This window comes from Lynx rufus, unplaced genomic scaffold, assembly GCF_022079265.1.
Source record: "Lynx rufus isolate CCGP_SWC_20201006 ecotype Redwood Valley unplaced genomic scaffold, mLynRuf1.p SCAF_6, whole genome shotgun sequence".
Lineage (NCBI taxonomy): Eukaryota > Metazoa > Chordata > Mammalia > Carnivora > Felidae > Lynx > Lynx rufus.
The window spans coordinates 49,529,479-49,557,301 of record NW_025814878.1 but is presented as its reverse complement, the minus strand read 5'-3'; the positions used below and the strand labels follow the sequence as shown (position 1 = coordinate 49,557,301).

Sequence of the window (27,823 nt, the reverse complement as noted above, 5' to 3'; positions counted from 1 at the left end):
AACCCTTGATTCTGAGACAGATACACAAAAGGTGAGGCTAAAATGAAGTCAGCTCTGCGTTCAAGCAACACAAGCAGTATGAACCCGAAAAGAAGGCACCCATCACCAGGGGTCTTACATATACCGAAGTGTATGCCCCATCATGCCTGAACTGTGTGCTGAGACTTCTGCTTGTCCAAACCCAGGAGGAGACTTCAGTTGAACACCTTGTGTCAGAAAATAGCGGGGACTGAACACCAGGAAGACCAAGGCCGTCCGGTCCTGCAGCCAGCATTCACAGCATCTTAGCAATGTTTCAGTCTGTGAGAAGCAGGAGAGTCAGGAAACTGGGCCTGCAGGTGCCTCGGGCCAGACTCCAGCCTTTGCCTCGGGCCAGACTCCAGCCTTGTTCCATCTGCATTGGCCTCAGCTGTCTACACCAAGCCAGGGAGCCAAGCTTCCCAGTCTGCTTATACCCACCGTGCATCTTGAAAGTCCGTTTCAGGCAAGAGATGTTAGGTTTTGTGTTTACTATCGGAGCCTTCTCTCTCCAAGGCCTCTTAGCTACCAACAAGTGAGTTTGGGACTTGTCAGAGTCATGGAACAGTGCCTAGGAGATAAAAGACATTACAAATATTTTTGCAGAAGGAATGAACTTCCTTTAGAAGCAGACATGGTTCTTACCGCATCCCTTGTTCTGTTTCCTGCATTGACAGGTTTCCTGAGTCAAACACGCACTCAGGCAGATCCAGAAACTGTGGACAGTCAGCAAAACCCCGAATTCAATGGTAGGAGACCCCTAGGCAGAAAGATGGGGAAATTTACTGCACTCAGCCACACTAGCGGCAGTGCAGAAATTAGGAACACAGACTTTGGAGTCAGATACTGGAGTCAGACTGGTCATCACTGGCACCCCCCAGCTCTGCCAGCTTCATGACCTTGACCTCTGGAAGCATCCCCATCTGTAAAATGGGGTATGGAAACATCTACCCCACAGGGTTTCTGTGAGGACTGAATGACATGTCAAATCCCTAGCATGTTCCTCACCTATTACAGGGCTCAGAAAAATGGGAGCTCTTACAAAAACATCAACTCTGTGTAATTTAAAAGCCCACTGTCACTTTTGACTACACAGTCATCACACTGTAGGAGCTTGTGGAAGGACCGGGCTGTGGCATTAATGTCTCAACATCTGTCAAGGATACAGTCCACCATGAGGACTACAAACTGTATTTAGAACAAATCAATTCTTACTCCTTAAAATCAATGAACAGGCTTCCCCCTGCAAAAGTGCTCTGGCAAAAGCCATCACGTTTGGCCACTGCCCCTAAGTCTTGATGTATTCGTGAACCTGCTTCTTCCCACTGACCTAAAAGCTAAGATTTAGTTTATCGCTAGTTAAGAAGCAGTTTTATTGCAACAGGAAACCACTTACTTCAGCTCAGATCTATTTCTAATGATCAGGAAAGTGCTAAGCCTTCGGTTTCCTTGATATTCACAGCACGTTTTGTGAGGTCACAGCGCAGTTCTGGGTGTGCCGTGGACCAGCAGGACCAGCATCACCTGGGAACTTATTAGAAATGCAAATGCTTGGGCGCCATCCAGACCTGCTGCGGCAGAATCCCTGGGGATGCAGCCCACTGATCTGGTTTGACATGCCCTCTGGTGGTTCTGACCCTACCCGATGCTGATAGAATATTACCCAGATCCCTTACCAGTGCGTCCAACCCCTAGCCGCTGAGGGCCAGCTAACCGCTCACGGCAGCCCTTCTGGAGCGGGCCCTTGGCCATCCTACTGGGCGAGCTACCCTTTTCCCTGGGAGAGACCTCTGACAATAACCAGCCAGCCCCTCTGCCTCAGCTGGGTCTGATTACGCCAAATAACCCATATTCTAGGTCTTCCCTGTATGGGGATGAAGCTGGACTGCAGTGGAGACTACACTCTTGCTCCTGGCCTTCCCTGCCCACCACCCCCCCCACCCCTTCTCCTGAGGGCACACCCACAACCAATCTCTCAGGGATGCCCTCAGGCTCCGCCCCTAGAGAACCTGACCCTCGGCAATTACTTTCACAAATTCTCCCCAAATTTGCTCCCTATTACCAGAACAGGGGTCTCCACAATCGCCAGTGATTTCACACACGGCAATTCTAAAACCAGCACACCCAAATCTAAGATCAAATTGGGGCTTAGAGGATGTGGGTGATGACACCACTGGCTTGCATTTGTTTTTGGATCTGAATCTTTGTGTGTTGTGACCGAGGGATGCTTTAGTACCCAGGATGGTGTGGTATCATAGGAATGGACATACGGGTTTAAACCCTGACACCGCCATCTGCCAGCTGTGTGAACTTGGGCAAGAAACATACTTCTTTCTGCTTCCTTACCACAAAACAGATAATAACAGTGCCCAAGACACTGAGTTTTTGTGAGAATCAAATGAGATAGTACGTACACCATTCAGGGCCAGACCTTTCTTAACAGGCACAATTATGGGACTTCCCTTACAGGGTTTTCAAGAGGATCATAAGGTACGGTTCTTGGTGTGCCTGGCACGTGGCTTATACTCAGTGAACGTTAGGTGCCGTTACAGCCAGTAGGCAGTGAATGTTCATTCCTTTCCCACCACTGGCCGGGGGCGGGGGGGGGGGGCGGTAACTCATTTAGAAGCTCCCTGAGCGTCGATTGCACCTCACCATCCCAGTGATCGTAATAATTTAGTGTGCAGTTCTTACCTCTGAGAACTAGATTTGGTAAGTAAGCTCCCATATATTGAAATTCTGTGACTTTTTCTTTTTGGTAGAAAACGATCATACCTACAGCCAGAATGAAAGAATTTAGTCTTCCTTCACGTCCTGCTTAAACTTGCTACTCCAGCCCCTGACCCACCCTAGCCTGCTGAGGAGGCTTACACACACACACACACACACACACACACGTACGTCAGGATTCACAATTGATCACACAGCGGCTGTAGGAAAAGTGTTCCAATCACAAGCCACAAATTCCTTTGTATCTTTGTGACCCCTGGGCCAAAAACGTTTCTCTGACAGCTTGAGATACTATTTTTACTACGAATATTAAAGTTAGTAATTTGTCATTAGCCAAACAGAAGAGGTGAGAGGAAACACGCATCCTCCCTTTTGTTATCAGGTAATCATATTAGTTTTGAGGAACTAAATCCCATTTGATCCAAAAAAAAAAAAAAAGTGCCGTGAAGCTCTGCTACCTTGGCAGCAGGGCTGGTCTGGCACCTGACCAGGAAAGGTATGAAAAGGTCAAATGTACCTCCCACTATGTGGCCAGGAAGTGGTTTGTGTAGAAAAGGGCTAGGACTTATTTGGCGACCTCTCATTCAGCGGTGGCCAACTGCAATCCTCTGTGGGCTGCAGCCCTACAGGCAGTGTGGCAGCCCCAGAGGCTGGGATCCCCCCTGAGCGGTCACGCCCTCCCCTGGGAGGGGGGAAGACAAACCAACAAACCGACCGACACAGGTTCTGGCAGACCTGTGCCCTAAGAAAACAAGATGTTGCAAACACCATATTTTTTTCTAGTTTTATAACATTTTATATAACTCATAAAACAGTGCTTGTATAAAAATTCACACACAGTTGCTAGAGAGCATACAATTTCCAAAAATGTCCTGGGTTTTTGTTACATTCAGTTTTCTAAGGATGCACTCAAATCAATGGTAAAATGCAGACATTATGTGGTATTTCATTATCTTTGGTAAAACTATTCCCATTATTTTGTCTCCTCACAGTATTAACTCTGATATCCACTTTGTGCAGGGTCTGCTATCACTAGGATGTCAGAAAAACATTAAGGCTGGATCTACACGAGGCAAGTATTTCCAAACGGCAGGAACAGCCCCTTGGCCCCCACGTCCACCGCACGCCGCTCTCCACACAGCCAGGCAGGGTGAGAGGTCGCAGTGACTTCTCACCGGGGGTCTCAGGACCCCATCCCAATCAGACAAGAAGCAAACATTGGGGGGGGGGGGAGGAAAGGGGTGGAAACTGAGGCCATCTCTGTAGGAACGCAAGTGGCCATGCTGCGGTGTGTGGTCAGGCCAGTGACTCTTACCATTGAAACAGCTAATCCTTTCACCACTAAGTAGATCCCATTGGTTGGTTGATGATTGCTGCTGATGCGGCACCCCCTCCACCCAAACTTAAGGAGAAAGGAAGATTTGGGGCCAACGCTGAAGGGGGAGGGGCACACTTTTGCCCATGACACTAGACAACTTTATTCCCTGTCAAACATTTGTTGTCATGTAGACACAGCCAAAGTGAACTGAAGCAGGATTAGAACACTTAGTACATTCATGACTACCTTCATACATTCTTTTAAAACTTACTAACAGAGAAAAGGAGGGACACTACCACCTACTGTGACTGGCTATTTTACTTACCATCAGAATGTGTCTGTGCTAATTCTTTAGTTCTCCAGATACGAAGAAAAAAATAACCCCAAAACAAACAAGTAAAAACCCATGAATTTAGATGGGGAGGGGGACGGGGTTTACCAACACATTTTATGGAAAACATTAAATTTTGAAAAAAGTTAAGTATTTTGTACTTCTATTGCTTCGTGTAAAAAACTGCCCTGGAGCCTTGGAGCCCACCTGTATGGCTGGAGAACTGAGGACACCATACAGACAGACACCTGCAGGTGTTTCCTGGTGAGACAGTCCAGAGGGACAGGAAACAACTTCCCAGAGTGCGTCCACCTCTCTTCTCTAAAAGGGACTCTAAGATTTGGGGCGGGGGTGGGGTGGGGTGGGGAGGAGAAGCCCTACGCAGGAAAGGTATTAAGGAAACGACCAAAATAACAGCTTCCAAAAACTGAACATGCTCTAGGCTGTGAAGAAACACATTTCATTCCTAGAACCTGTTGATTTCTCTAACGTGGGTAGATAGGACTTTGCGTTATTAATAAATGATTGTGCTTCTGAAGTTGCAGGGTCAGAGTCCACCCTCTAGAAAGCAGGGCAATTTTCGCATGGCTTGGAATCCTCTTGGACACATCCTAGAGACCAGAACAAATTCCATGGCACTCTCCAACCAACAGGGCTGGCGGGCGAGAGCGCCACCGCCATCTTTGGGTAGGGCGCGTGCACTTGCACACGCGCACGTGTGTGTTGGAGAGACTAAGGCATAGAGAAAGGCCCAAGTGAGGAGGAAAAAGTGAGTTTCCTGGATGCTCTAGTCCCTTCTTTCCAGGCACAAAGAGGCTGAGCTTGTTATTCCTATAGGCCCCCTTCATCCCACTTAAGTTGTTCCGTAGGAAGAAAATGTATGTGCACGTGTGGGTGGGTGTGGGTGTAGGTGAGAGTCCTTAAGTCCCTGTGCATTTCTAAATTGCAATAATTTAGGGCTGCAGTTTCAACAGAAATAATCTGTAAGTGACATTTAAAAGCGAATTTACTAAAGTTAGATCAGCAACTTTACATTGCTCAAAATCTTGTCATTTAAAAAAAAAAAAAAAAAAGCCCTCTGGGTGTAGGCAAAATTACGTCAAATAGCCCCCGGAACTGAAGTCCTTATCGGTTGTATAAAGAAAATTCACAGATTGTTTCGATCACTTCTGCATTTTAAGGTAGCAAAACATTAAGCCACTGGGCTATTCAATCAGCAACATCCCACAAGGGTTTTAGGACTACCCTGTGTGATTCAGTTCATTTTCCGAGTTTCTGGTAGGATATATTCAGCTTGGGTTACACTGTCTCCTTTCCCTCGTAGGGATTGGGACCCCAAAGTCAGGTAGGTAAAGGTATTGTTTTTCAGGACTTTACGTGCTGGGGAATTTCCCGATTGGTAGTCCTGGAGAGTATGCCACTGGCCCGGAGCAGTCTGGCCTTCCCAACCAGTGAGGAGAGGAGATGTCTTACTCCGAGGCCACGTGACTGGCCAGGTATAGGGCGGCAGAGCTCCTAGGGGGTCCGAGGGGACAACTGAGTGGACTCTGGCAAGGGACAGGGGAGCCCCATTTGAATGACCTGTGACCTTCCAATGCCAAATATCCCCAAGAGGGCCCGAGGCCTGGGCTTGCCCTGAGGAACAAGGATGTGCTACTGACCGGAGGGGCTAACACTGAGGTGTGGTGAGACCACCAGACAGCTCCCAGAACCTGGGTGTCACACAGATACATACACGGAAAGTAAACAGCTTTGGTGAGCCCAAAGGGGCCCATCCTTAAACAAGAAGCTAAACACCCACACAGACTGTTTTCCAAGGAAATGTGTCTGCCCCTCCAAACAGCATCCTTGTGTAGAGAGGGAAGGGGGCAGTGGAAGGACACAGCTCAAATGACATTGCGTACGTGTTTCCACGTCTATCTACATTCATATCATCATCATCATCATCATCATCATCCAGTGTTCTCGTCTACAGAGAGTGAGCACGACATTCTACCCACATGGCAACTACAAACAGGCCAGGCCGCGTGAGGCCCCTTCCTCAGCACCACAGTGGAAGGGAGAACGCGACCATGGTGGGAAAGGACATCACACTATTCCATCCCTTCTACTGCCATCCAGGGGGCATCTTGATCCTTCTAAAATCAGATGTAAAAGACAAGGTCAGGAAAATTGGTCTCTGTGCCACCTGAAGCTATTATTGGCCATCATGCATGAACATGGCACTTGTAAAAATTTCATAAATCTGAAACCATCTTAAAAAAAAAAAAAAAAAATCCCAGCAACTGAAGTCATCTTACAGTACTTCATCTCAAATATTTAAAAGATATTTTTTCTAAGTAAAATGGCCCCCAAAGAGCCCAATGATTTTTTTTTTTAAAAAGGGTTTCTTTTTAATTAAAAAAATTTTTTGATAAAAATGGAAGATGTAAAACGTGGGCAGAGGAACAAGAGAGTTGCTGAATATGCATCTGAAATTGCAGGGGGGTGGGGGGACACAGCCCAGGAGAGGACCACTCCTGAGGCCTCTCTACTCTCACGGCTCAGCTCTCCCCAACTCCTGCGGCACCACTGGGGCACAGGACAAAAGTCGTGAGCAGGAGAGACCGAACGCAAGGCTTCTTTCCTGTGGTTGGGTGGTGTTTACGTGTGCAAATGTAGTAAGCCACTCCCCACTGACATAAGGTGCGTGTCTGTGGATACCATTCACTGCTCCAAAAGAACGCTCAGTCCCCGGGGCGCCCGTCACTTCTCCACTTTCTTGGCTTTCTTCAGGATGTCGCACTTTTTCCTGTTGGGGCGGCGGCACCGCTCGTCGATGCTGGGGATACACTCGTAGTGCCACACCTCCTCCATCTTCTCCACCGGGTAGACGGCCTCCACGTAATGCCGGATGAGCCGCAGCCGCGTCGGATCCAGCTGCTTCTTGTTGCAGGCGCCGGAGTGGTTGTACTGCAGCCGGAGGTTCTCGGCGGTGAAGAGTTCCGGAAAGAGCCTGACCAGGAGCCGGGCGGCGAAGTTGCCCACGGAGAGGCTCTGCTGCACGATCTCACGCACCTCCTTGTCCGACAGCAGGTACGGTGAAGGCACCGGGAAGTCGGGCGAGGGGACCACCAGCTCGTCCAGGGGGATCTTGCAGAAGTCCTTGCTGCTTCTCTCGGGCGGCAGCGGGGGCCCCTCAAACTCCTCTCGGAACCTCTCGGGGTTGATTGCATAGCTCGCCAGGTCCCTGCACTCGGGGCCCGGCACGTGCACCTTGCGCTGCTGCTGGTAGGAGCGCCGCTGCTCCGTGTCCCGGCGCCGGCAGCGCTCGTCCAGCTTGCCCACGAACTCCAGCGTCCACACGCGGTCGTTCTTGGCGCGGGGGTAGAGCAGCTGCACGTAGTGGCGGATGAGCTTGATGCGCGACGGGTCCAGCTGCTTCTTGCCCAGCGAGCCGCTGCAGTTGTACTGCTTGCGCAGGTTCTCGTGCGTGAAGAGCTCGGGGAAGAGGTGCACCAGCAGGCGCGAGGCGAAGTTGCCGATGGACAGGCTGCTCTCGTAGATGCTGCGCAGCTGCTCCTTGCTGAGCAGGCAGTCGGCGCCCGGCACCTCGAAGTCGGGCTGCGGGATCTCCAGCTTGTCGAAGTCGATGGGCACCAGCCAGATCTTCTTGGAGCGCCGGCCGGGCCGCTCGCCCTCGAAGCTGTCTTCCACCTTGACCACGGAGATGTCGTCCGGCAGGCTGGAGGAGTCGTAGCAGTCGTCCCGCGCGGGCTCGCCCTCACTGCCCCCGTCCAGCGCCAGGCCTTCGAGCTCGTCGTTGAGGCGCTGGGCGCACTGCTGCAGCCAGGCCTCCTCCTCCTGCATGTCGGGGAAGTAGATCTCGGTGTAGTTGCGGATGATCTGCAGCCTCTGCGGGTCCAGCTCCTGCTTGCCGCCGTCCCCGTAGCAGCTGTACTGCTCGCCCAGCTTCCGGTGGTCGAAGAGCTCCGGGAAGAGCCGGTGGAGAAGGAAGACGGCGAACTCGCCTGGGGACGATGCTTCGTCCAGGAACTCGGTGAGGTCCTGCGTGTCCACCACGTGGTCGGAGGCGATGGTGCTGCTCCGGTCCAGGGACAGGGCCTCCTCCTGGTCCTTGTTGTCCAGGAAGTGGCCGGCATCCACCTGCTCGGCCTCAAAGAAGCCGGGGACCTGGCCGCCGGGCTGGCTGTCCTCCATCTCCCGCTGCGCCCAGAAGCGGCTGAAGAAGTCGTTCAGCTGGGGCAGACACTCGGCCTGCCACACGGCCGTGTCCTTCACCGAGGGGTAGTAGACCTCCACGTAGTTGCGGATGAGCTGCAGGTGCAGCGACTCCAGCTTCCGCTTGGCCGCGAAGCCGCAGGCACTGCAGCCGCGGGAGAAGTCCACGTCGCTGAACAGCTCGGGGAAGAGCTGCACCAGCAGGCGGCAGGCCAGGTCACCGCCCGACAGGCTCTGGTCCACGATCTGCTTGAGCTCGGCCGCTGTGAGCTGGTACTCCGGGGGCGGCTGGAACTTGGCCACCATTTCGGTGGGGCTCACCTGCTTCTTGATGCGGCTCACCTCCAGGGAGAGCAGGTCCACCTTGCTGTGCAGCTGGGACATGTTGGAGGACAGCGTGTTGAGCATGTAGAACATCTTCTGGATCAGAAAGTAGATGTTGGGGTCACCGTCGGTGGCCGCTGCGGCGCTGCCACAGTCCCGCTTCTGTGGCTCGTTCAGGAGCCGCAGCGGCGAGGGGCTGTTGCTGGAGTTTGCCTTCTCGAAGAGCTCGTACGTGTTGAGCATGTCCCCGGCGGGAGGGTTCTTCTTCTCCATGATCTTGTGCGAGATGCCATACAGAGGCTTCTTGTAAGAGGGGGTGGTCACCTCACCGCAGGGCTCCTCCTCGCCGGGCCACGCGGAGCCCAGGGTCTTGCCCCTGCTGGCCTGCTCTCCGTTGCCCTGGCAGGGCGAGCAGTTCTCCCGGTTCCGCATGCCTGCTAGGAGCGCCTGGAAAACAAACACTGTGTTAGGGTGTTCCGGTTTACTACATGAAACGCAGGTCTCGGTCACACGGAGGTGCCAAGGTCAATCTTGGAAGCACTCGAGAAAGCACCGCCCTCGCCCCTATTCACTCTGCTGGTCCGGGAACGCACAGCTAACACAAACCTGCACCCCTGTGCCAAAAGAGCTCGCTCTTCCTGCTTCCTAAGAGAGGCTCGGCCTGGACCTGGAAGGCGTCAGCTTCCTGCAGGACTCCGGTGCTGCACTTCCTGCACACAGGGCCTGAGGGGCAACAGTGCTGCTGGGGGAGGGAGACGCCACAAGGACTAGAGAAGCCCCTGAGGTCACCTCACTGACCCGGGCCTCCGTCTACTCTCAGGCAGGCATAAGGACTCCTGCCCACAGCAGCTCCAGAAGGCAGCGGCATGTCTTCCAGTCCACAGCCTCTAGGAGAACAGGCGTCTCCACTCCAGATGGCTCCCGAGGTGCACAGTGGTACATACGCACAGGAGAATTGGGGTCTGCTGCAACTCTACCACCGTCTGGAATGACATCTTATCTCAGACCGGAAAAGGGCTGGCCCAGAACTGTCCCGGGGCCTGTGCAACTGTGGATTCCATGATGTGATGGGCTCGCCCAGGTTTCTAAGTCACCGTCTCCTGTTGGTCCAGCGGCCCTTCTCAAGCAGATTGCAGGAGACGAGTAAGCCCCGATGTCTTAAGGCAGCCACCGTACATAATGAATGCCTCTCCTGTGTATCTACAAGGGTACTTGCCATGTACTATCCAGCCTTGCTCAGCAAAGGACAGTGAGAGAATTAAACCCTACCAAATTGATTTTCAGGGATGATTTCCTCAACTCGCCCAAGGATAGCAGGGACACTCATCAAGTCCACTGTTGCAGGACTCCCAGGGCAAGCTCCAGATACCCTTTAAAGACCCCAAGCCTGAGTCCAGCCTCCACGGCCAGACAGCCATCACCCTGGCCATCTGAGAACCCAGAGTGCTTGCTGCTTTCACCGGTGGTCTCCCCTGCTGCCAGGCCCTGGACAGGCCAAGAGGCTTATTTACGTATATGTGGACAAGTGATTTTCAACACAGGCCCAAAGGAGATTCAGGAGAAGAAGGACAATCTTTCAGCTAATGATGCTGAACAGCTGGACATAGATATGCCAAAACAAACAAAAACTTCCAGCCTACACGCACCATGTAAAAAAATTAACTTAAAGTGGATTGTGGGTGTAAATGTAAAACCTAATTTAAAATTCTAACACTTCTAGAAGAAGACATAAGAGAAATCCTTTATGACCTTGGTTTAGGCAAATATTTCTTGGACATGACACCACAAGCACAATCCGTAAGAGAAGAAAACTGACAAACTGGACTTCATCAAAACCACAAAAACTTTTGCTCCTTAAAAGACCATGTTAAAAGAAAGAAAAACAGCTCACACTGGAAGAAGTATTGGCAAGCCATCTATCTGATAAAGGAGCTTAATCCAGAATACATAAAGAACTCTCACTCAATAATGACATACAACTCAATTAATGATTTCAATAGCCACTTCGAACAACATATATAAATAGCAAATAAGCGTGCAAAAAGATGCTTATTAGTAGCAGGCAAGTTAAAACCCACTCGGAGATACCTCATCACTCCTACCAAAATGGGTACAAACAAAAAGACAATACCAAGCGCTGGAAAATGTAAAGGAACTGAAGCCCTCCCATACTGCTGGTGGGGGGGTATGATATGGCATAACAATTGGTAGTTTCTTAAAAAGATAAATATACATGGCCCATACGACTTGGGTATTTCATTCCTAGATATTTATTTACCAAGGAAGAAGAAAGCAGTTAATCACACAGAGATTTGTACACAAATGTTCACGGCAGCCCTATTTGTAAAGAGTCCAAAGCTGGAAACCCAAAATTTTATCAACAAGTATACAGATAAACAAACTGTGCTATATTCATAGGATGGAATACTACTCAGCAACAGAACTCATACATGTACTACTACTCATGAGGAGTCTCAAAATAATTATGCTAAAAGAAGCCAGGCAGGGGAGCCTGGGTAGCTCAGTCGGTTAACTATCTGATTCTTGATTTTGGCTCAGGTCACGGTCTCATGGTTTGTGAGCTTGAGCCCCACATAGGGCTTTATACTGACAGTGTGGAGCCTGCTTGGGATTCTCTCTCTCCTCTCTCTCTGCCCCTGCCTCGCTCGTTTGCAGTGTGTGTGTGCACGCATGTGCACTCTCTCGCTGTCTCTCTCTCAAAATAAATATTTTTTTTTAAAAAAGAAAACAGTTAAAAAAAAAAAAGAAGCTAAACAAAAGAGGCCATGCTGTATGATTCCATTCAGAATCATGTGTTCAGAAACACAAACTTACCTATCAATGATGACAGAAAGCAGATTAGTGGTCACCTGGGGGTGAAGGAAAGATGCAAAGTGGCACATGGAAACTTTAAGGTATTGGATGATTCCTGTTTATTATCTTGATCATGGTGATAGCCTCACTGGCATACACATATGTCAGAAGGTATCAAATGGGTAGGCTTTATATATTGTGCCATTCATTGTAGTTCATTCCCAACTTAACCTGTTTTCGACAAATGTTAAACTTGACCCCCAAACTTACTGGAATACATTTTTGAGGGTTTAATCGAGCAGAAGAGCTAACTGGTGAACACTGGTAGGTGTCACAGGAACACGCAGGGCCTAAGCACAAAGTGTTTGCTGTTACTGACAGATGTGTGCCCCCAGCAACTGCAGAACTGAGAAGAACAAAGGCCATCCTTTGGATGCTTCACACCCAGGGAAAAATATGGTTGGTGTAGGGTGGCCTAGGCCAGGGCTTCAGAAACTCTAATATACATGTGAATCACCCGGGACCTTGTTAACAATGCAGATTCTGGTCCCTGAACCTGCATTTCCTCTAATTTTTTTTTTTAAGTTTATTTATTGTTTTAGTAATCTCTACATCCAATGTGGGGCTCGAACTCATGACCCCGAGATCAAGAGTTGCGTGCTCTTCTGACCAAGCCAGGCAGGCTCCCCTGGGCCTGCCTTTCTAACACGCTCCCAGGTACTGTTGGTCCTCTCTGAGTAGCAGAGGCCTGGAAGACCGTGTCTGCTCTCAGTTTGTCTCACCCAGGCAGATTCAATGTCATTTGTAGGACTTCAAATAACTAATGCCAGCACGAAACAGTACATGATGTGTTTTTCTCTTGTAGCCTGAAAAGGGTAGGGAAAAGAGACAATCTCGAGAGGCTAGATTTGCAATGGCATGTGGGCAATAAATAGGTAGGTAGGTCTAAGGTGAAAAGAGAGCAATGAGGCCACATAAACACATAAAACTTTGATCCTTCTAAGCCACCCACAAGTTATATTTCATTTAAATATATGGATCTTCTCTTGTAGATAATGGAATAATCTGACTCACATTACAGTAAGATTCATTTTTTGCCTGCCTCTGTTGATAACAACAATGCAAAAGAAAAGCTACTCTACTCTGTAAGAACCTGAAGATAGAAAAATTCTTTTTTTTTTTTTAAGTTTATTTAATTTTGAGTGAGAGAGAGAGAGAGAGAGAGAGAGAGGCAGAATCCGTACTGCCAGCACAGAGCTGGACTCGGAGGCTCCATCTCAAGAACCGTGAGCTCATGACCTGAGCCGAGATCAAGAGTCAGACTCTTAACTGACTGAGCCACCCAGGAGCCCCTGAAGATAGAGGAATTCTTATAAGGGTTATAATTATGCCATGGAGCTGGCCAATACTTTCTTCAAGGTTTGTTTGTATAATGTGATGAAGGGTCAAAGGCACCTGGCCTGGCCCTCCTCCCCCAACCCATGCTTCTCAGGAACAGAGGACCAGGAGCCACTGGGGTGGGAGAAGCCTACCGTGAAGGACCTGCCGCCTGCCCCTCTCCCTGCTGGGGTCTCCTCACCAAGCTGCCCCCCATCGTCATCACACTGTATGACTGTTATATGATGGGACCATGTCATTCCTGAGTCTACCCCCACCCAGTGCCTTGCAAAATGCCTGGGACACAGAATTGCTCAATGAATGTCAGCCACAAGCACGGACGGTTAAAACAGGGCAAGATGTTCTAAGATTCTCAAATACGTGCTTTCAAAAAAGGAGCTGTTCAGATAGGCCACTAGCTTTATGAATAACATGTCTGTAGAGAGATATAAAAGCGTGGATAAGATCTCAGCTTGCGCTGTCCTCTGTGACCTTGGCCAAATCAATGATTTTTCATGCCTCAGCTTCTAGTACCTCAGGGATAAATAATGGTATGTCTCACAGGGTAGTTATGAAGACTTAATAAGATAATGTACAGAAAGCACTGAGCCCTGTCTGAATCACAGTAAGTGCTTAATAAATATTCACTGTTAGAATATAATTATTATTAAGCAGTGATATTCCCAAACCAGAGCAGAGGTAACACAGTGGGCTTTTTATTAAACTAGTTGTAATGATTACTCTCAAGCAGTAAACAAAAGGAGAACTTTCCTATAATGCATCAGGGTTAGTCACTCATGGAAGGCACTTCTTAGAGGTCTGTTTGTCCTAAAGACTGGGGGCAGGGGAGGAGCACAGGACATCAGAGCTGAAGGTGGGGTTTGAAGCTCTTTACAGCAATTTTGCTCTGCTATCAGACAGAGAGCAAAGGATTCTGAAGGGAGGGAGGCAGGGAGGAAGCCACACACACACATCATAAATTTGGAGAAAGGAAGGGATGGAGAGGAAAGTGTTCACTCCAACACTGGAGTGGAATTGGAACTGTGGGTCATGACCCATTAGTTAAATGATGAAGTTATTTTGGTGGGTCATGACCAGCATAAGAAGGGAGAAAGATTGAGGAAAGGCAGAAGGAAAAAAAAAAAAAAAAAAAGGGAGGAGGGAAAAAAAAGAAAATAGAATAGAAAATATCAGAGTGCACTGCACATAGTAAGTAAATTTGGGAAAGTTTTGCTTTGTTTCTGTGTCTGTACATTTACATACAAATCCATGTACGTGAGTTCTGTTTCTCTACAAGGTGAATTTATTTACAACTGCACACCGCTGAAAAGCACGGCCCTAATAAATTCAAACTGCCTTATTTGCTAATTCCTGTAGGCTGTAAATTAGATTTTAGCAACTTATTCACCATTAAATTCAATTACACCAAAATAATTTTGGAAGTCCTATGGATCATGAAATTACCATGAGGTTTAACCAATATAGAGGAATTTGAGTTTCTAATGGCAATCATTAAAAAAATCATAAATACATTAGGAGTGATTTTAGAAAAAGGGTCTTTGCTTTACAAGTGATCCCACTAATACATTTAAAATAAGATTTTGGGGGCACCTGGGTGGCTCAGTTGGTTGAGCATCCAACTCTTGATTTTGGCTCAGGTGCTTAAGACTCTCCATCTCTCGTTCTCCCTCCCTCTGCTCCTCTCCCCTGCTCATACACTCTCTCTCTCTTTAATAAAAAAAATAAAGTAAGATTCTGTGCAGAGATCACCAGAAACTCACATGCCATGCAGCAAAAGTACCCACGTTCTAGAGAGAGATCTGCCGTAATTAACACCCAGTGTAGAGAGTAAGTACAAGGGAGATTTTCTGGGTGAATTGCCTGAATACCAATAACAAATAAAAGTCATTGGACTCCCCCACATTCCTACACAGGCAGAAGGCCAAAGTGTATCAGAACTGGAAATCCCCTCTATAGCTCTCACTGTTCAGGATCATTAATAAAAATATTGCAGTTTCTACTAAGCATGTTAGAAACACTGCCATCAGTAGAAACATTTTTGGCTAACTTGCCTGAATAAAAAAATTAAGTTAGAGTCCCAGTAGAGGGCAACATTCCTCCCTCCCAGGGACCTTAAATACACAATTCAACATAAAACACAACACAAGCACTAAAGAGAAGGTTCTTAGATATCCCCACACTGGTGTCCTGTCAGCTCAGTGTCCCAATTAATTCCACGAATGCTGCCAAGGCGACGACGGGCTGGCCGCATTTGCCGCTGATGATAAAATCTCTGCTCAGCTGTCTAGGAGTATCAAGAAATCTTTAAATCTGTGCTACTTGGCACTGGGTGTCTAGAGCTGACACGTCCCCAATTCTCTGAGGCTCATCTTCCAGCCATATGGGAACTCTGTGCGCGCTCGGCTCGGCAGTGCCAGCATCTCCTGGATGCGGTCGGGGCATTTCATTCCACGGCTAATACCCTCAGACTCCAGCGGGAAGGCCCAAATCCCTTGCTGGAGAATATAAGCAAAAAGAGGTTGATATTGGGCTCCAAGAAAGCGTTAAACAGACCATGTAGGGGACATTCCACGTGTCCGTGTCCAGCTACACCCCAGGGATTGGGTCACCGTGGAAATCCTTCAAGCATTAAACTTCTTCCCCATATGACTCCGAATCCAAAGGCCATCACTGAATTCAGGCTGACAAATGATGAGTGGCCAAACGGTGCCCAGAGAGTCAGCAAACTGGAACACCAAGAAAGCAGCACGCCTTCCAGAGAGTAGAGAGTAGAGAATCAATATGGCATCAAGGGTAGACCATGTGAATCAACTCCTAGGGGGCCGGGCATGAATAACCAAGGCAGAGGTGGAGCTTACCTTTTTCATTTTCAACAGAACTTTTCTCTTCATCATCACCATCACCATTAAATGACCAGATACCATGAAGTCATAAGGTCTGGCAGACCTCTCTGCCACACAGAGCCAGTCAGCAAAGAGCACTGAGTACCTAGCATCCGGCAGGCACCATGCAAGGCTCTGGGGACACAGGAAACAAGCTAGACAGTCTCTGACCTCATGGTTTTTACCCTTTGGGTCATCCTTATACTGTTAACGGATGAAGAAATTGCTGTGATGCCTGAAGAAATAAGAACCTGGGAGATGAGGCAATCACAATGGAGAAGAGACAGGCCAGGGGGGTGGCAAACTGTCCGGGCAGGTCATTTTCAAAGGCTTCTCACAACATCTTACAAATACCCCACAGCCCCTTAACTGTGGCGTTCAACTGCACAGATCCAAATCAAGCAGGCTTGAGAGCACTGACTTCTCGGAGCCTCGTTAAAATGGGAATGCACGGTACCTATCTGCGACGGGTGCTGCAGAAATGACTTTGAATCTCCAGCTGGTACCACAGTCTCCACCACTCAGGAGGTAAGCGGCAAATGTGCACTGAATGAAATGACGTTTCCATTCTCCGATTGAAAAACAAAACGCAGCGGTGCTTTAGAATTAAAAACAAACAAAGAAACAAAAACCCGCAGCAGAACAAAGCTAACGCCTGCCTGGCATACAGCGCTTGAATATCACCCCCACTTCCGTGAACAAAAGGATGATTACCAATAAAAATGTTGGCTACTCACCTCCCACATCTGCTGTACTTGGCTATGAAGCCTTTTCCAGCGGAGGTGCCAAATAAGTCTTTATACAGTCTTTTGTTAGGTTTTTTGAGGGAGGTTTTACATTTCTTCTAAGTACTGTACTAAATGTCACTTACGAGTCATCAGCACTGACGGGAGTCTGGATGTGACGTACCTCTGGCACCAGGGCTACCGCTCAAATCCTACCCCCCACCCTTTGTCCTCCTCCCTTCTTTGAGGTTGGGGGACAAGATGGAAGGTGGTCTATGTTCTGACTTGGATGGTGTTCAGAATCAAGGGTGCTCAGCCTGGGGTGTCCTAAAGGATGTCAGATGGTCTCCCTTGGCAATGCTGTGCCACTTTCGTTCCGATAAATGTGAAGGGAGGCAGAGGAAGACTGACCACAAGGGATGGGAGCTGGAGATGGGTGTTGGGAGGCAGTAAATATACAGTTCTGAAGGCTGACACGGGACAAGCCCTGCGCTGGGCTCGTTCACACATAAGAAACCAATGAGATGAGCAGTATTATGCCTCATCACCATGGGGGACCCTGAGACGTGGGAGGCCACGTAATTGACCAAAGGCCACAGCGAACTCTCCCCGCCTGACTCCCGATTTAACTATTTACTGTTCCTACGGGCTGGATCAGAGAAGGTGGGGCTCGCCTCCCAGACGCAGGGAGTGCGTCTAATCAGTCCTGGTATTTCAACCGGGAACAAGCCTGCCCCACTGGCATCTTGGCACTTTAACTTCTATGCCTGAGTTGACTCATCTGTCTAGTAGAGCTAGTAAATTCTCTTATCACTGGCCTGTCATTTGGATTAAATAATGAATGGTGTATTTGTCAAGTGGGCACTCAGTAATTATTGAACTTCCTTTCCACTTTTTTGGATTATTGCTTGTTTTGGCCTCCTGGCTCCTCTTGCCTCACTCGGTGGTAAAAAAAAAAAAAAAAAAAAAAAAGCTGCATTTACTCCCCCCAGCAGCGATGACACTGTAAGCAGCGATGACATATGTAAGGAGGATCAGAGAAGGGGTGCCTGGGTGGCTCAGTCAGTTGAGTGCCCAACTTCGGTTCAGGTCATGATCTCACAGTTCGTGGGTTCGAGCCCCGCGTCGGGCTCTGTGCTGACAGCTCAGAGCCTGGAGCCTGCTTCAGATTCTGTGTCTCCCTCTCTCTCTGCCCCTCCCCTGCTTACGCTCTCTCTCTCAAAAATAAATAAACATTAAAAAAAAAAAAAAAAAAGAAGGATCAGAAAATTCAGGGGGAGAAGCATAAAGCATTATTCACTCTGAACTAGGACTAGTGCCATTTTGAAAAATCAACATATGCTATAATTTCATAAAACTGATAGATTGTTACAAATTCCCAAAGGTTCTAGGGCTATTGATTTACTGACACATCAACTTACACAGACTTTTAAAAGGAAATACAGAATTCACATGACACATTTCTGCAAGGAGCTCAAGAATTTCAAAAGGTTTATACCTACATATATTCTTTTTACAGAATAGGAAAGCGTGCACGGGTATCAACCTCATCTTATGCACAGTAAGGAGAAGAAACAAAACTAGTAAAACACCCAAATAAAATCCAGGACTTAACAGGTCTTTTCCAATCTAAAATCTAACACGTCAGAACCGCACGCTATATCCAATCTATTGAAAAGTAAACATATATGCCCAATTAGGATATGTAAATTGAACAAGTCATATTAGAAATATTCAAATACATTTTGGTTCCCTTTTCTCCAAACATGTCTGAGTTTGGGGTGATGCCCAAAGCCCCACTGGAAGCCTGCTGCCTCGCCAAATCGAGAGGCATCTGAAACCTTCACATCATTCGTGTGATGTCCAGGGAGGCCCCCCCCCACCATGAACCTCGATGGAGTCGCAGCCCAACGCCAAACCTTTTGTGACTTGGTTCACACACTAAGGATTCAACTAAAATACAGATCCTAAGAACCTTCTCCCTCCCTCTCTGCCCCCAAGAATTCGCAGACGCGCCCTGCTTCTCTGTGATGCCGCTCCAACAAAACTGGACGAAAGGATAAAGACTGACTCCACTTGTGCACGGAGACAACGGGACGACCCATAAGGCCACACGGAGACAATCGGACCGCCCATAAGGCCACAACCCAGCCTACACATGGTCAGAATTCCTTCCTGTTGTGAGCGCTTGTTGTTCCTTACTGGACTGAACTTTTCTAAAAACGGCCACAACACTTCCCCCATCCCTGTAAGTTTGCTGTGCCTACCGTCAGAAGTGGAGTCTACATTTACACCCTTGTGTCTCGACTGGCCCACGGGACTTTCTGGCCAGTGGGACACTAGCGTGCGTGGCAATGCAACCCGAGGTGTGAAAAGTGTCTGTGCTTCAGAGCTTGGCCTCTCTTGCTCCTGGGAACTCTTCCACACCACGTGCACAAGCGGGACTAGCCTCCTAGCGGGTGGGACTGTGCAGAAAGGGAAGCTGCAGCCGGTGCAACCAGCCCTGCGGCCTTGGGGAAAGGGGGCGGGGGGTGAGGCCATCCCGGACGACCTAGCCCCCCATCAGGTCAAACCAACTCAGAACCCCCAGCTGACCCACAGAACTGTGAACAAATACGGTGGTGGTGATTTTAAGCTGCTAAGATTTAAGGTGGTTTGTCACAAGGCAAGAGTGAACCAATACACTCAACTTTGTGTTTCATTTCTCGAACTCTGCCTTTACTGGCAAACTTGAAGTTGTCTACAGAATTGATCATAAGCAGAGATGTAGTGTGACCCACAGAAGGAAGCGTCTTCGGCAGTTCCTTTAGGAACTGAACATAGTGCTTCTCAAACTTCTCGACACTTGCAGGACAACCTCTGGGCATCTAACCCACACGGAATCGCTCACAGAGGGTACTAGCTTTATGCATACGGAACGGTCCCTGCGGCACTACTTGTAAGAACAAGGAAGTAGAAAACACCTATCTAGCAATCGTTAGGGGAAAGGATAACAAATTACGGTGTAAAATACAACAGAAGAAAAAATGGTTACATGTTTCTCTAACAAGCTATGCTACTAACCATCTTACTACTGTTTCCACTCGCCCAGCACAGATCTCAGCAGTTAGGAGTCTGAGATTTCATCCTCAATCATTACGTACTCCTGGAAACTGCCATCCACACACGGAACTTTCCCCCAGAGTCACAAGGCATGCAATAAGTGACTGATTTGGGCAGCCAGAGTCAAGGGAGGGATATCTACATTAATCCTTTATTAAAAATGCTCATATATTGGGGCGCCTGGGTGGCTTGGTCGGTTAAGCGTCCGACTTCGGCTCAGGTCATGATCTCACGGCCTGTGAGTTCGAGCCCCTCATCGGGTTCTGTGCTGACAGCTCAGAGCCTGGAGCCTGTTTCAGATTCTGTGTCTCCTTCTCTCTCTGCCCCTCCCCTGTTCATGCTCTGTCTCTCTCTGTCTCAAAAATAAATAAACGTTAAAAAAAATTTTTTTTAGGGGCGCCTGGGTGGCGCAGTCGGTTAAGCGTCCGACTTCAGCCAGGTCACGATCTCGCGGTCCGGGAGTTCGAGCCCCGCGTCAGGCTCTGGGCTGATGGCTCAGAGCCTGGAGCCTGTTTCAGATTCTGTGTCTCCCTCTCTCTCTGCCCCTCCCCCATTCATGCTCTGTCTCTCTCTGTCCCAAAAATAAATAAACGTTGAAAAAAAAAAAATTTTTAAAAAAAATTTTTTTAAATAAATAAATAAAAATGCTCATATAGGAGTGCCTGGGTGGCTCAGTCGGTTAAGCATCCGATTCTTTTTTTTTTTTTTTAAATTTTTTTTTTTTAATGTTTATTTATTTTGGGGACAGAGAGAGACACAGCATGAATGGGGGAGGGGCAGAGAGAGAGGGAGACACAGAATCGGAAGCAGGCTCCAGGCTCTGAGCCATCAGCCCAGAGCCTGACGCGGGGCTCGAACTCACGGACCGCGAGATCGTGACCTGGCTGAAGTCGGACGCTTAACCGACTGCGCCACCCAGGCGCCCCAAGCATCCGATTCTTGATCTCGACTCAGGTCATGACCTCATGGCTCATGAGTTCGAGCCCCGCGTCGGGCTCTGCACTGGCAGGGAGGAGCCTGCTTGGAATTCTCTCTCTCCCTCTCTCTCTGCTCCTCCCCTGTTTGTGCTCTTTCTTTCTTTCTCTCTTTCAAAATAAATAAATAAACTCAAAAAAAAAAAAAAAGCTCATACAGGTATAAAAAAATCTCAACTAATCTCAACTTTTTTTCAGGGCATGATAGATTTTTAAAAATTTATTGTTGGAATATTATTCATGATAGTCAAAAAGGGGAAACAATCCAAATGTCCATCAAGTGCTAAATGGATAAACAAAATGTGGTACATCCACAAGGGGATATTATTTGGCCATAAAAAGGAGTGAAGAATTCATACATGCTACAGCATGGATGAACCTTGAAAACATGCTAAGTAACAGAAGCCACACAAAAGGTCACGTATTCTATGATTCCATTTACATGAAATGCCCAGAACAGACAACCCTCTAGAGACAGAATGTAGATGAGTGGTTCTCAGGTGCTCGAGGAGGGGAAAGGGAAGGGACTGGTACAGAGGTTCTTTGTGGGGTGATGAAAATATTCTAAACTTATTATAGTAAGAGCTGTACCACACTGTGAATATACACAAAAAACCCACTGAATTGTACAATTTAAATTGGTGAATTGCATAGCATGTGAATTATAGCTTAATAAAGCTGTTTTGGGCGGGGGGGGGGGGGTGCAAATAAGTAAATAAATAAATGTCTCATTCAGTGATCCATGATGTGGAGTGCAGGGTGGTATTCATTATAACATAAGCATTTACATTTAAATGCTGGGGACAATCTTACTCTCATTGTTTTTGCTAATTATAGAAAAGGATAGTTTTTACTTATTGAAAATTCACTAAATCTCTACAACCCATACATTTCTAATTTATTTGGATTTGCCCTCACATCTAATAGAGCAAAATTAAAACAAAACAGTAACAACCCAAAGAGTCCCAGGCTGATGCCCCATGGTGTTCTGGCTAACGATAATAGGCTTTGAAAACGTGGGCTCTTTTGGACAGACATGCAGAACTTGAAATGACTATTTGGGTCCCCCAAAGAGAGAGAGAGAGAGTGAGAGAGAGAGAGAGAGAGAGAGAGAGAGAGAGAGAGAGACTGTGTGTGTGTGTGTGTGTGTGTGTGTGTGTGTGTGTGTGTGTCTCCGTGTGTCTAGGTTGGAGAGCTTGGGAAAATGTCTAAGAATTTAAGGTATACTGTGCCAGTCCATGGGGAGGCACGGAGGTGAGGTGTCCTGGGCCAGACCCCTGATCTCCCAAAGCTGCTTCTCTCTCCTCAGTCTTTTTTTTTTATAAATTTTTTTTTTCAACGTTTATTTATTTTTGGGACAGAGAGAGACAGAGCATGAACGGGGGAGGGGCAGAGAGAGAGGGAGACACAGAATCGGAAACAGGCTCCAAGCCATCAGCCCAGAGCCTGACGCGGGGCTCGAACTCACAGACCGCGAGATCGTGACCTGGCTGAAGTCGGCCGCTTAACCGACTGCGCCACCCAGGCGCCCCTCTCTCTCCTCAGTCTTAAGTATTCTGTGTATGTGTCTTGTCTCCCACCCAGACTGTAGACTGCTAGAGGGGGCCACCATGGCCAGTCTGATTTTCTCTCTCTCTCTCTTAGAATCTAGCCAAGTTCAATCTAACCAGCAGGTGATTTTTTAAAAAAAAAAAAAAAAAAAAAGCAAATTCAGGGGCGCCTGGGTGGCTCAGTTGGTTAGGCATCCGATTTCAGCTCAGGTCATGATCTCATGGTCCGTGGGTTCGAGCCTCATGTCGGACTCTGTGCTGACAGCTCGGAGCCTGGAGCCTGCTTTGGATTCTGTGTCTCCCTCTCTCTCAAAAATAAACAAACGTTTAAAAAAAAATTCTTTAAATAAAATAAATAAAGCAAATTCATAAAATTATAGGTTAGCGGGTAACAGGCATGTTACAAAAGAATTCTCTTCACAAAAAGATTCACCGGACACGTGCTCCTAACATAAAAGATCGGTTTGACTTAGGAAAAGACCTCCCAACCCTCAACTTTTCAAGGAATCTGTGTGCAGTGTATACTATGTAAAATGTGGTAGGCTTTAATGAACAGTCCTTGCTGTCGAGTGCTTATTTTCCCTGTAGAGCAAAGCAAAACAAAGAACTCAAAAGCAGGTGCATTGTGGAGACTCCCCTAGCCCCGTAAGGAATCCAGATGTAGGTAAGAATTGTAGTCGGAGAAGTCACCTTCTAGAAACCTAAGCCATCGAGGGGACAGCTGAGACGAAAGCCTTCTTGCGCCCAGGCATTCAGCAGTTGCCCGGACGCTCACGAGGAGAGAGACAGAGCATCTAGTCAGAGGGTCAGAGCCCAAGCGAACAGCGGAAGGAGCTGGGCCCTCACCTCGGGAATCAGCCGCCGCCTCTTCACGCTGGGGACAGAGTCAGGCTGGCCATCGCAGCCCGGGGGCTTTCGCTTGCTGGAATCCTGGAGGGCAGGGAAGACGCTGTCCAGAGGGTGCTTCTCGGAAGACCTGGAACTCACTGAGCAGTCCAGGGCAGCATCTTCGGCCTCTGTCTCCACTTTCACTGTGTTATTTTTTAGAACTGTGGCAGAGAAGAAATAGGGCTCAGTGGGAAAGACCACTGGGCCGCTGGGAGATTAGCAGGGTTCCCTGAGCGGCAGGGTGTTTGCGGGGTGCCCTCTGACACTAGCACTCAGGTAAGAAAGTCTAGTCACAGTAAAACTGCGCCTTCCAACCTAGCAGTTTTTATCTTACCACATTAGTGCTACACAATAAAATCACGATCCGAGAACATTTTGTTCAAAACTGGTTCTAAGGTCCTTTTTGGGGGGAAAGAGCCGAGACGGAGAGAAAGAAACAAATACTATCTTTTAAATGATACTTTAAAAAAAGTTAATTCTGGAAAGATACATACGATACTTAGAGCAGGTGTACGGGCAGAGGGGGATAAGCAGGCGTGGGAGGAGACTTTCCATGGATTTTTCATTATGTATCTTTTTATATTTTCAACCATTTGAGTGTATGACCTAATAAAAAATATTAAAATTAAAAATATGTTTTAAAAAGAAGCTTTTTTTTTACCTTCTTCTACATCTTCACTGAATTCAGCTGAGTTCATCTTCTATTCCACTAAATGAAAAGACAAAGACAAAGCCTTGATTTATTTCTTAATTTTCCGTCCCCATGAGAAATTCCCTTACCCTCCCAACCTGGCTCCGGGTAATGGAGGGTTAAGCCGAAACTGTTCCTCAACATCATGGAATGCATCCTCTTAGTGTTGTCCGCAGCTGCTCAGAAACAGCCAGGCCTTCTGAACACCCTCTGCGAGCACGTCCCCCAAACTGCATGTCGGCAGAATGCGTCTTAAAGCATGAGTTGTGCTTTAAGGGGCAGTGTTGTTTGAGAAAAGCAGGTCTTACAAAAAGACCTCAGTTCGGATGATCTCCTATTGGTCCCTGCTTTATCAATTCCAGCCACAGACTGCAAAGACCAAGACGCAGGCCATGGCTCCTCTGGGCACGAGTGGGTCTTAGACTCCAGGTGGTGCAGAAAGACCCGTGCTGCCCATGGTGCAGTCATCAGTCACACGGCCACCGAGGACTGGAAATGTGACTGGTCGAAATGAAGATGTGCCGTAAGGGTAAAGTACACACTGGATTTCAAAGACTTAGCACAGCAAAAAAACAGTGTAAAATATCTAATAATTTTTTATGTCGATTACACGGCAAAGTGATGTCAGCTATCTTAAAATTAATTTCACATTTTCTTTTAATGTAGCTACTCGAAAATTTTAAATCACACGTGTGGCCTGCATTCTATTCTTGTTGGATGGTGTTAGTCTAGCCCTTCCTTCCAAAGCAACAAGAAGAGGCAGTGTGGGTTTCTGAAGTTCTTGAGCTCCACATAATCTGCTCCAAACCTTTCTTTTTCCTGATGAGGGAGCAAGGCAGGAGGGGGGGGGGGGCACAGAAGAGCGAGGGGGACTGTATGGGCTGCCAGGTTTGGTGCAGAGCCCCCGACTCCCACTGCCCCGGCCAGAATGGAATGGACACCATGATTAAAAGCACCATTAATCTTTGAGATTCCCCGAACTACCCTAAATTACATAACAGCATCCGCAAATAGCATAAGGTGTGAATGAGGGAGCAGCGTTACAAAAGAATACACATGAGAGCCTTTACTGTTGACACCAAGGAGTTGTGGTTCCCACAATTGATTAGGCTGCCTACAAACATGGAGTTCCCATTTTGGTTAAACATCAGAGGAGAGCAGAACTAAGAAGTATCTTTTAAGAAATTTCTAGAAGGAAGAGGGATGCCATCTACAAAGTCCAGTACACTATTCACCAAATAGCCACAGAATGGTGTGTGGTCCTCTGTTTCAGATGGGGGAAAGGGGGAGGGGAGGAGGTGTGCAAGAGACAGAGTCTAGGTCATCTATGCACACAGTAACAACTTCGAAATCCACTAATAATAGCAACACACATACAGTGCCTACGATGTGATGTGCTATCCTCAGAGCGTCACGAAAACTTTGACTTTCTTTTATGAAAGAAGAGGGATTCTTTCCATCACTATTTTATGAATTTTCAGAAAAATGAGTAAGAAAACATGAGATTTATTTGAAACTGAACTCACACTGAAAATACTTCCCATTCACCGATCTACTATCTGAAAAACATAACACACAAGATGATATTGAGGGAAAATAAGAAGTCAAATTCAAGGGTCAGAGAGCTGTTTTACCAGAGGTGAATTTTGGCCAATGCAATTTCCATTCTATTGCAAGGAAAAAAACCCCACATCTGACGACATCACCCCACTGGCAGGGGTTGGGGAGTGGCAAGGGGGGGCACCGGCAGGTAGGTGAACATCAGTAGTCTGAGGTGGGGAAGGTGGCCAATGCCAGGGGGAAGTTCAAGCCTCCCGACCCCCAGCCCAGGCAGGGGGCTTCATAACGAAGTGTACTCCAGGCCTCATGCAACTGCCTTGGAAACCCTGCCACACGGTCACAGAACGCAGTCCCTGAAATCAAGAGCACAGGGGAGAAGCAGCAGAATAGATGGGCAGAACTGAGCGAAGGTTGTCGGAGAGGGCACAGTGTACAAAACAAATTAGTCTCTGGGGAGGAGAGGTGGGAAAGGGAGGAGAAGGTGGATGGCTTATTTGGGGAAAGAAAAACCACAAAGGCTCGGCTAAGGAGAAAGCATTAAAGGACAAGCAAATCCTAGAAGAAAACAGGTGTCGGAGAAGAAACACAGCAGACAGAAAGAACCACAGTGCACAGCAAGGGCAGCATGGTTATCTAGTATTTTATCTGCCCAACTGTGTTCTTCCAGGGAGCAGCAGGGAGCCGAGGAGGAGGCACTGCGGCAGGCTGAGGCCAAGCGCACCGGCCCAGCAGGCCCGCGGCGCAGTGCCGGGCGCATACTCTGCAGGGACTGGGGGGCTCGGTGGACAGCAAGGGTATTTTCTGAATCGCACCATGGGACACTACATACGGCAGGCGACGCAGCACCTGAATTCTGAGCAGCCCAAGTCAAAAAACGGTGCAGTTAGAGCACACACCTGAGCTCTGTGGGTGGGCAGAAAGCCAGAGGGAGAGCTGGGAAGGCTCCCAGTGGCCGGCTTCCCCGGCATTCAAGACACCGGAGGGCATCTGCTTTTGTGTGCATTTCTACACCAGTGACAGATGCTAGGCTAGCACAGAAGTAACCCAGGCCACAGCACGGTGGGCCCCTTCCCTCCCAGCCAGCAAAGCAGCCCCGCTCCTTGGGAAGCTGGGAGATTTCCTGTTGGCGAGGCCTGGAGAACCCACAACTGCATCTGATTTCATGGCAGGGGCAGAAGTGAGGGTCCCCAGTAACACCCGCGGCCCACAAACCACGGGCCAGATACACCAGCCGCTTTCACCTCACCTGGAGCTATTTTATTCCCAATTTTACCGATAAAGAAAGCGATATGGGGCACCTGGGTGGCTCAGTTGGTTAAGCATCTGACTTCGGCTCAGGTCACGATCTTACAGTTCATGAGTTCGAGCCCCACATTGGGCTTTGCGCTGACAGCTCAGACGCTGGCGCCTGCTTCGGACTCTGTCTCTCTCTCTCTCTCTCTCTCTCTCTGTCCCTCCTCCACTCACATTCTCTCTCTCTCCTCTCTCTCAAAAATAAACATTAAAAAAAATTAAAAAAGAAAAAGAAACCGAGGGCATTTACCTTAAATATAAACAATTCATTTGTCAACTGTACCCCAATGAAGATAGAAAAAAATATTTTTATAATATCATTTTATGGAAACAAAATATTTGAATATTGAAAGGGAGGAAAAAGGGAACAGAGGGCAGGTAACTTGCCCAGTGTCACACAGCCGCTAAGGAGCAGAAGTAGGATTCAAACCTAGTCTATGTGTATCTCTGGTCAGCCACCCACAGAGGAAATCACAGAAGCCTCCTTCTTCTCTTAACGTTCTTCTGAAGAACACAGGGGCCAGTTTCCAGCCTTGGACCCTTCTGTCCCACAGCCACTGGAGCAGCCAAATCTCCTTTCGTCCGCATGTAGCTACTTGGAAAACCAGTCTATTCCATGCCTATAAGACTCTACTCCACAGTACAATAGAGATTCTACAAGAGGGATGTGTGGGTCACTTCCTGGCATCCTGGAGCTGACATGATGACCGCACATCAATGGTCAGGGCTGGGTAGAAAGGGGAGGGGCATCACATACCTGCCTCCACACGTTGCTACCTCCATTTCCTGGTCATCTGCCCAGATGATGGTCACAAGGTTGCTCATCCTGGGTGGACACGAGCGGCTGGATGCCGAGCATGCCACAGAAATTCCGATCCTTACATGACTCTAGGTCATGTAGGACTTGCCAACTACCACAGCCCCTGCCCACCTGGGCTTGCTAGGATTACCGTCTCCTCTGCCTGCCGGACCTTCTCATTTTAATGTCCTCTCCTTCTCAAAAT

General features: G+C 48.1%; 1 protein-coding gene across 1 annotated transcript; it reads right to left on the bottom strand.

Moving 5' to 3' along the window:
- Nucleotides 1–5,458: 5,458 nt before the first annotated feature.
- Nucleotides 5,459–23,973, bottom strand: BEND3 (BEN domain containing 3). Its single transcript, XM_047103010.1, has 3 exons — nucleotides 23,937–23,973; nucleotides 23,234–23,436; nucleotides 5,459–9,389 (listed from the first exon to the last, which is right to left on the bottom strand). The coding sequence occupies exons 1-3, from the start codon at nucleotides 23,971–23,973 to the stop codon at nucleotides 7,143–7,145; spliced, it is 2,487 nt and encodes an 828-aa protein (XP_046958966.1). The 3' UTR covers nucleotides 5,459–7,142.
- Nucleotides 23,974–27,823: the final 3,850 nt, after the last annotated feature.